Raw genomic sequence first — 9,970 nt, forward strand, 5'->3', positions numbered from 1 at the left:
TCTTATATGTATGTATGTATTTATGTTGTTATAAATAAATATATATTAATATATATATATATATTCATATTCTGACCTTGAACTTAAGCATGAGAATAGCAAGCTATTCACGCGTTATTATTTTGGGTTGGAGATCTAGTAATATAATATATACATTACCAGTAAAAAGTTTGGACACATCTTCTCATTCTAGGGTTATTCTTTATTCTTACTAGTTCTACATTGTAGAATAATAGTAAGACACAAAACTATGAAATAACATATATGGAATCATTTATTAACCAAAAAAGTTGACTGACCTTCATGTCAATCTTGTCAATAGGGCGCTGTTTTCACTTTGGAAAAAATCGTGCACAAATTAAACGCCTCGTACTCTATTCTAGATCATACAGTATGCATATTATTAGTACTATTGGATAGAAAACAGTTTCTAAAACTGGTTGAATTATATCTGTGAGTAAAACAGAACTAATTTGGCAGCAAACTTTCATACAGGAAGTGAAAAAACTGAAAACCGAGGCTCTGTTTCAGGGCCTGCCTATTCAACTGGCTTTATTTATCGATAATGTATGCACTTCAACGCCTCTCACTAGATGTCACAGGCAATGGAAGGTGAATGGGGTGTCTAGCTTGATCTGAACCAATAAGAGCTTTTGGAGTGACAGGTCCGGTATTTTCTTTGTCTTCGACGTGTTAGGGTTGCGTCAATTCAATCTGGGTATAAGGACAAGTATGACAAGGAGTCACTAATTGTATGCTATTACTTTTTATTAACTAAAGTAATAAAATGGCAAATGCAATTTCCGTATATACGGGTTCACGTTAACATCACGCAGGATTCGAAACCACAGAGAAGACACTTGTTTACTGAACAAAGACATTATAATAAATTACTCATGACAGAGATAGTTCCACTTCCGAGCCGGCCTGTCAGAGTAGAGACTGGGCGTGGTTTAAGACTTTAACCCAGCCTATCGTGGTGTTGCCCTTAAGCCAGTCCTGGCCTGTAGGCATGATGTCCCGACGCTGTTGCGTGTGAGATTACGCTCCCTTCACCCAAAGACTGAGGTCAACAGCTCCTGTAATATTGTCTGAGCTATTCGCCACCTGTATATACAATGGCCACTTTTCTCGCTCCAGGCAACCACAGCTTCCACAGCACTCTTATCTGGCTAACTGTTACTTCCAGCACACACACACAGACACCCCAGGCTCCCAGCCAACAGTTTGTCAATATCCAATTCACATTTAATTACAGTTGCAATCACTTTTATAGTATTGGGTTATAGTGCATAACTCAGAACCTCACAGATGTTCTTCGTGTGTATATTTTATCTGTTATTGTCTATTGTACACCACGTCAGCAGTCCCTGAATCCCCCCCTCCTGTGTCTCTCTAAGATTAGCCACCAGTCTCGGTTCACACAGTACAAGCCGCCCACAGCGCCCTTTTTAACACACACACATTTCAGACTGTACTTTCCATATCTTATGCTCAGATTACATTTGTTGCAATTTCAGGCTGTGGCCTCGATGATTAGACAGAGCACTTTGTAAAAAGCAGTGGGAGGGGGCACTAACTGAAAATGCCAGGTTCACATGAGTCAGAATTCAAAACTTTAATGCATAAGAAGCCCTACTAGCTTATTAGTTAGTTAAGCTGTCAAAAAACCTTAATAAAAACCCCACAATCCTGCGTTTGACACCGTAAAAGTGTCAACATAGACATTTTGATTCACCCGTTTTGACACCTGAAAGGTGTCACATACAATAACATTTCATCCCCTTTTTCCCATATACTAAGGTGGGGCTCGTTACCACCCAGGAACTTAAAACCTTCTAAGGAAAGAACAGTTTATTCATACGATCTCTGTTACATAGAATTTTGATTTCCCCCTTTTGACACCCAGGGTCACTCATTATATAATATGTTAATCAGCATTTCATTGAAAATAATAAAAAGTTTATTATTAATAATTAATTTATTTTATTTTTATCAACAAAAGAAAAATCAACAAATGGATATAAGGCCAAGTTGCAAATTTCGACTCCTCTTTTGACACCCCCAATGGTGTCAAACTCAAGAATACACGATTTAAAAGAAACACACGCCTCTAGTAGACCCCTACTACACTTAACAGGTACTAAGGTTGGCCACCTCCCCACCCAGAAATGTTAAACCTTGACATAAGGATAGACAACATACAGGGTAGAACGATTACAAGGATATATTTGTGCAACAAAAAGCAATGAATTAAACTAAAAATAAGGCAATTCCTAATTTTTATTTCTTTTATAGCAAACCATGATTCATCCTTTTCAAGGCAGCTCAGCAGTCCCCCCCGTGAGCAAGCGTGGCATCATAACTGCAGCGTGCGCAACATCTGTAAAAGGATTTCCTCAACAGGGGTAAATACATGCAGCGACAGCACTCCAGGTAACCATCAATGCAGTGTACTCACACAAACCAAACCACCCAGCCAAGGAAACAGTCCACTTCTCCTCCACACCTGCAAGACCCCTCATCTCCAGCAGAAAACTCTCAAACCGCTCAGAGCTTTTGAAATGCTCCCATCGGACTATGGTATTGTTAGGGATAAACGGGTAACATTGTCTCCGAAACATTTTCATACACCTCCCTGGTTGCCAGAATCAGTCTAGTTGCTAGCTATTTCGTCTAGGCAGTTCGAGAGTGTGGATCCAATTGTTAGCCATCCCCTTAAGTGCTGTGTGCGTTATAGTTAACAAAGCGTTGTTGATTATAGTAGCTAAATTGATCCAGGCATTCTGCTTACATCAACAATAGCTGGCCAATAATGGGCAATAAATGCCACAGGCCCATCATTCCGGTTTAATGTCTGGCAATTCGTTGGGACCCTATTGGGACCCCAACAGGTTGGTGTGAGGTTATCTGTACCCTCGCGCCAAGGAGCGTTACGCTTTCTGCAGTCTCCTGGTTGGTCCCGAGCCTCTGTGTCATGTGCAAATCCCAGGAGTTTGGTTAGCTGTAACTTTAATAATAGTCAATGTGTATCAGACTGGCCAAAGCACATGTGCCCTGCCAGTCTCCTTTCAAAATGGGGTCAAACCGCCTGGCCCAAGGTCCACACATCCCACCATACATCAGCAACACCTCTAGTTCAATAGTGACTTAGTGATGCAGGCATAGTAAGGGACCTCCCATAGTCTATACCCCTACCGGTACCAGTTTACAGCTGTAAATTTCCCCCATATCTAACTCCCCACGGTGCCTTCGGGGAGGGACCTTCTGGGAACACAAGACTTCAGAGCTTTACACAGGGTTGAATTGCTTATTTTATAAAACTTTCCAATATGCACAATCCAACCTCCCCATTCGCTTAGGCAAATAAGGCTGTAGCCAGAATAAGTCTAGCATTCCACATACGACACAAGTCCTTTCTGTTAAGTGTTTTGGCAGTGTTATCTCATATAGGCCCAACCACATATTCTCCCTTCCCCTCATAACCCAGTTCAGTCCCCAATTGGCACTATCTGAGATGTCATTCACATGTATTACCTGTACCGGATTGAGAGCCTTAGGTGATGGCGTGGGACTTGGTCTTGAATGGTGGAGTAGGCCGGCTGAAACCTGGCCGTTGGAACTGGGTGGTGCCCTGCAGCACTGGGATGCAACATTCCCCATCGTATCCCAATTAATTAGCGTCCAGTACGACCAACAGTCCTGTAAAGCCCCACCCTTCCAGAGAACACAATTCATCAGCCAGGATCAACAACACTTCCACTTCATGAATACACATGATGAGAGGGCGGGTCAGGGATTTTTCATTAAGGATATGGACCCCCGAACTCTAGTGCACGGTTCTTCGTCCTTAAACTCTGTGATCATTCGCCAGTTCAGTGTTCTTATACCCTCCCAAGTGCCATATGCCCCAGGTCGAGTGAATCCTACCCTCTTTAATTTCACTGTAAGCATAAAAATCTTGGACATACAAGGGTTGGTTAACAAACAGTTTCTCATTGTTCTATTGATTATATATTAACTTTAGCCTATTTGTTAGCGATAATTATTATTATTTTTTATTTTTTTATTAGTTTATATTATCAATAGGCCCCATCCTATCACTAACCCACAATGTACCCATCCCCCTTTTGATACCTGGCCTCTGGCCAGTAACAACCTACCTTTCTAATTAATGACTTAGGTAAATTAGTAAATATTTTGTATGTTCTGACATTATCATGTAGGAGCGCCCCTTCCAAAACTCCCTTCTCTGCTCTCCAAATCTCAAGGTCTCATCAGCTGCAGGAGGGCTCTCTGTCTGCCCTTTCCCTTATCTGTCTGTAACAACGTGTTGTTTTCCAAATTTTAACTAAATGTCTCAATGTTTGCTTCATCTAAACGCATGGATTTTTGACAAACATGTCTATGGTGGCAATTTACCCCTGTCAATTTAATACTATAGAAATAGGCCAAAACAAATGCCTTAACCCATATCAAATCCTTTCTTTACTAATAACTCTCTCCCCCAAGAAGTCCACTATATATATATATATATTTTTTTTTTAAACAATAACATGGTTATCCTTAAACTCAGTCTATAAATAAAGTAATAATATGTTTTACAGTGTGGAACCTTATCCACATAAATTACCACTCAAGAACTGAAACGTATTTATTTTCATTAATGATTTTAAGTTTATGTATTTCCTGCCCTATTGCTTAAAAATAAACTCCTGTTCAAACCTCAATGGTATCATATTTTCCCCCATTTATTAACGATAAACCAAATGGATTTTCTGTTGTAATTAACCAAATCAATAATAAGCCAATTCAAACTATCCTGACCACTTTCCGCTTCTCCCACTCAAGAAGTTCATTCCCCTGCTCCCCCATAATTTGTCCTACCTTAATTCCATTTTTTCTCTGTGGTTCAAGCTACAATTATGTTCAAGAGCTAAAACTCCAATTATTAATTAATTTACCTCAAAAACTAGTATTCCCAGATGACCACAAATTTATTATCTGGCATGCCCCCCCCTGTGGCGTGTCAGACCACGCTGGGAATGCAATGAAAACAGGTCAAAGGTTTACACCACCCCCTACATTCGTGTTCCATACCCATTCTAGACCTATTAAAGGAACCCCTTATCTTTAAAACATGTTTTTTTTAATTCCCTTGTCTAATTTTACAACTCAGGAAAAAAAACTCCGAATATTCCATATATGCGAGTGTGTCCCTTTAAAATATCTGTCTCTGGCGAACAGGGGAAATCCCTTACCCAAACGTTTACTACAAACAAAACTCCCGTAATTATGATAATAAACCTCAATCCATTCGTTTTAAATTTCCTCTATGTTTCATGTAACTGTCTGCTGTTCCCAATTAACATGAACCTCCATAAATTGACCAATGCGCCCTCTAGTGACTTTTTGCATGTAACTCATTCCAGCCCATTACCACCTCACACAACTTGATAAACGGTACTGTCCCTTTAAAAAATAAACACTCCCGGCCAGCCATACCAGTTTGCGGGCCGGTCATTGTTCCCCATAATGAAAACAGATAATGTTTAGAATACCGTTACTTCTTTGTTCGAATTCCTGGTGTTACCTAACCAAAAACCTTTAAGCCACTTTGAAATTGACTCAAAACTATAATGCACGCTTTTCCTCTAAATAACACAACCAATTTTCCCTGTCATAATGATACCGGCCACACCCGGTGGGGAAAGAACAAATTGTATCCCGATCCAACTATATACCCAAACCTAATTCAACGTGTGGTTAAATATACGGATTTGCAATCATTATCAAATGTTGAAAATACAGGCATTCAGTAAGTTATCAAATAGATTATATAGTTCAAATCAGGATATGCGTATTACATATAAAACATCACTTCTCAACTTTCTCTACTCAAAAATTAAACTACCATATACTTCGCGTAAATTATAGCGCATGTCAGCCAGATCCATAACAATAATAACATTAGTCTTTAATTTAACTAACAAGTATTAAAAACGTTCAGGTCATATCTTAACAACACACTAATCAACCGTACTTTCCGGGCAAAACCTATAAGTATTTTAATTACCATCAGAATTAATTTAGTCTATCGATGTCAGGGCTGAGATACGAAACCTCAGTCTTCCCGCGTTGAAGCAAAAACTCTACCGCCGAACCACCAACGCCATCTGAAAATAATTGAGTGGTTTCCGCCCAACAAGCGATATTATTATAATTGTCTGTATTCGCCAAACTCCAGCACCGAAACCAATTCCCAGAAAATATTACAATTCAAGTCCCAGCTTTCCCCCAGTGAGGATTATCTGTATTCTCTCTACTCCGAATTGGTTTTAAGTTTTTCGTTATGTCACCAACATTAACAGGCGCTCCGTCGTCGGGAGCCCGCTGAGCGTGGCAATACTCCCTTCTACTGTCCATTTCTCTGTTAATTTCTTTCTCCATTTATTTTCTTGAGTAGATTTCAGTGTTATCATCACTTTTTCAATGTGGGCCATTTATTAGTAACTATTATCCCAAAATGGGTTTTTAAAAATTTGTGTATTATCTCTTAATGTGACTATGAATAATAGTGGTAAGTGTGATTACTGGTCTATGGTATTGTTAGAGTATACCTAACTACGTTTATCCTTACTTCCGCGTACATATTAAGGCCTGACTAACTTTTTAGGCTAGGCTATGCTAGTCAGCTTTTTTGATGAGGAGGATCCCGGATCCGGGAGGGTGATGAAGTAGAGGTTACAGCCTTATTCTAAAATGTATTAAATAAAATGTTTTCCTTATCAATATACACAATACCCCATAATGACAAAGTGAAAACAGGTTTATAGTATTTTTGGGAAATGTATGAAAAATTCTAAAAAGGAATAACTTATTTACATAAGAATTCAGACCCTTTGCGATGAGACTCAAAATTGAGCTCAGGTGCATCCTGTTTCTTCATCTTGATTGGAGTCCACCTGTGGTAAATTCAATTGATTGGACATGATMTGGAAAGACACACACCTATCTATATAAGGTCCCATAGTTGACAYTGCATGTCAGAGCAAAAACCAATCCATGAGGTCGAAAGAATTGTCTATAGAGCTCCGAGACAGGATTGTGTCGAGGCACAGATCTGGGGAAGGGTACCAAAAAATGTCTGCAGCTTTGAAGTTCCCCAAGAACACAGTGGCCTCCATCATTCTTAAATGGAAGAAGTTTGGAACCACCAAGGCTCTTCCTGGAGCTGGCCGCCCTGCCAAACTGAACATTTGGGGGAAAAGGGCCTTGGTCAGGGAGGTGACCAAGAACCTGATGGTCACTCTGACAGAGCTCCAGAGTTCCTCTGTGGAGACGGGAGAACTTTCCAGAAGTACAACCATCTCTACAGCACTCCATCAATTAGGCATTTATAGTAGAGTGGCCAGACTGAAGCCACTCCTCAGTAAAAGGCACTGAAAAGACTCTCAGACCATGGGAGAAACTCCCCAAAAACAGGTGTGCCAAGCTACACAAGAAGACTCGAGGCTGTAATCACTGTCAAAGGTGCTTCAAGAAAGTACTGAGTAAAGGGTCTGAATACTTATGTAAATATGATATTTAATTAAAAAATATATTATTACAGTGGGGAGAACAAGTATTTGATACACTGCCAATTTTACAGGTTTTCCTACTTACAAAGCATGTAGAGGTCTGTAATTTTTTATCATAGGTACACTTCAACTGTGAGAGAAAATCAAAGAAAATCACATTGTATGATTTGTAAGTAATTAATTAGCATTTTATTGCATGACATAAGTATTTGATACATCAGAAAAGCAGAACTTAATATTTGGTACTGAAACCTTTGTTTGCAATTACAGAGATCATACYTTTCCTGTAGTTCTTGACCAAGTTTGCACACACTGCAGCAGGGATTTTGGCCCACTCCTCCATACAGACCTTCTCCAGATCCNAATACTATATAAATAGGCCAAAACAAATGCTAACCATATCAAATCCTTTCTTTACTAATAAGCTCTCTCCCCCAAGAGTCCACTATATATATATATATATTTTTTTTTTAACAATAACATTGGTTATCCTTAAACTCAGTCTCATAAATAAGTAATATATGTTTTACAGTGTGGATACCTTATCCACAGTAAATTACCACTCCTAAGAACTGAAACGTATTTATTTTCATTAATGATTTTAATGTTTATGTATTTTCCTGCCCTATTGGCTTAAAATAACTCCTGTTCAAACCTCAATGTATCATATTTTCCCCCATTTATTAACGATAACAAATGGGATTTTTTCCTGTTGTAATACCAAATCAATAATAGCCAATTCAAAACTATCCTGAACCACTTCCTCTTTCTCCCTAGAGGTTATTCCCCTGCTCCCCATAATTTGTCCTACCTTAATTCCATTTTTTCCTCTGTGGTTCAAGCTACAATTATGTTCAAGAGCTATAAACTCCATTATAATTAATTTACCTCAAAAACTAGTATCCCAGATGACCACAAATTTATTATCTTCATGCCCCCCCCTGTGGGTGATCAGACCACCTGGGAATGCAATGAAAACAGGTCAAAGGTTACACCACCCCCTTACATTCGTGTTCCATACCATGTCTAGACCTATTAAAGAACCCCTTATCTTTAAAACATTTTTTTTTTTAATTCCCTTGTCTAATTACAACTCAGGAAAAAAAACTCCTAATATTCCATATATGCGAGTGTGTCCCTTTAAGATATCTTGTCTCTGGGAACAGGGAAATCCCCTTAACCCAAACGTTTACTACAAACAAAACCTCCCGTAATTATGATAATAACCTCAAATCATTCGTTTTAAATTTCCTCTATGTTTCATGTAACTGTCTGCCTTTTCCCAATAACATGAACCTCCATAAATTGACCAATGGCGCCCTCTAGTGACTTTTCATGTAACTCATTCAGCCATTACACTCACACAACTGTGATAAACGTGTACTGTCCCTTTAAAAATAAAACACTCCCGGCCAGCCATACCAGTTTGCGGGCCGGTCATTGTTCCCCATAATGAAAACAGATAATGTTTAGAATACGTTTACTTCTTGTTCGAATTCCCTGGTGTTACCTAACCAAAAACCTTTAGCCACTTTTGAAAGTGACTCAAAACTATAATGCACGCCTTTTCCCTCTAAATAACACAACCAATTTTCCCTGTCATAATTTGATACGGCCACACCCGGTGGGGAAAGCTTCCTGCTGCAGGTTACTGAGCGGTCCCAGATGACTCCCTCCCACTTAGTAGAGACAAATATATGACCAACTTTATACAAACATGAGTCAACAAAACAGCTAAAGAAAGAACAAAACAAAAATCTGTGCAGCTCCTTCCAACAAGAAATAAATAGTAACTTACCCCTTCTTGTTTCAAAAGTAGGCAAGCTGAACATGGGAATTAGTATTACTACACCACTATATGCAGCAATACCAAATTGAAACGTACAGCATCAACTTCTTATCTGTCCAAAAACAATACATTTGTTTCATAATGTACCAATAATATCCTGTATTACTTGAATGCTGTATGTAATAGTTCATTTATGATACACTGGCCCATGCGTTCCTGTTTACGCTATTTGGTGACAACAGTGGAAGACAAGGTGGCAATTGCCCTGTGTGTTGTTCTGGCATGGCAGTGGACGGTCTTCGGAGAAGCGCTAGTGCCTGTGGCTCTGTTTATGTGTGCGTCCGTCGCCGGAGCTGATTGGATCAACTGTGTGTAAAAAGCCCATGTCCGTCTCTCAACTCTGGAGTACTGAAGGGGGTGCTGCCAGTCGGCAGTGGTTGTAATGAAATACGGTTGGCAGGCTAGTGGGGTCCAAGTTAGCAGCTGGGAAAGCAGAGCAGTGTCCATCGGGTACGCGTCACATAGGTGGGTGGCGTAGCCGTATATGTCAACAATGCAACAGACAGTTAGCTCGATGGGTAGATGTCTGAACGTGGCAGGC

The 9,970-nt window shown here is 39.6% G+C and overlaps 1 protein-coding gene across 1 annotated transcript in view; it reads right to left on the reverse strand.

The window, feature by feature from the left end:
• Positions 1–3,556: 3,556 nt before the first annotated feature.
• Positions 3,557–9,970, reverse strand: part of LOC111958618 (B-cell receptor CD22) — a 27,276-nt gene continuing 20,862 nt past the window's right edge. Inside the window, exon 7 of the mRNA XM_070437305.1 lies at positions 3,557–3,642. Coding sequence (XP_070293406.1) covers positions 3,557–3,642 — 86 coding nt within the window. The remainder of the gene's footprint in view (positions 3,643–9,970) is intronic.

Source organism: Salvelinus sp. IW2-2015, linkage group LG35 (assembly GCF_002910315.2).
Source record: "Salvelinus sp. IW2-2015 linkage group LG35, ASM291031v2, whole genome shotgun sequence".
NCBI lineage: Eukaryota > Metazoa > Chordata > Actinopteri > Salmoniformes > Salmonidae > Salvelinus > Salvelinus sp. IW2-2015.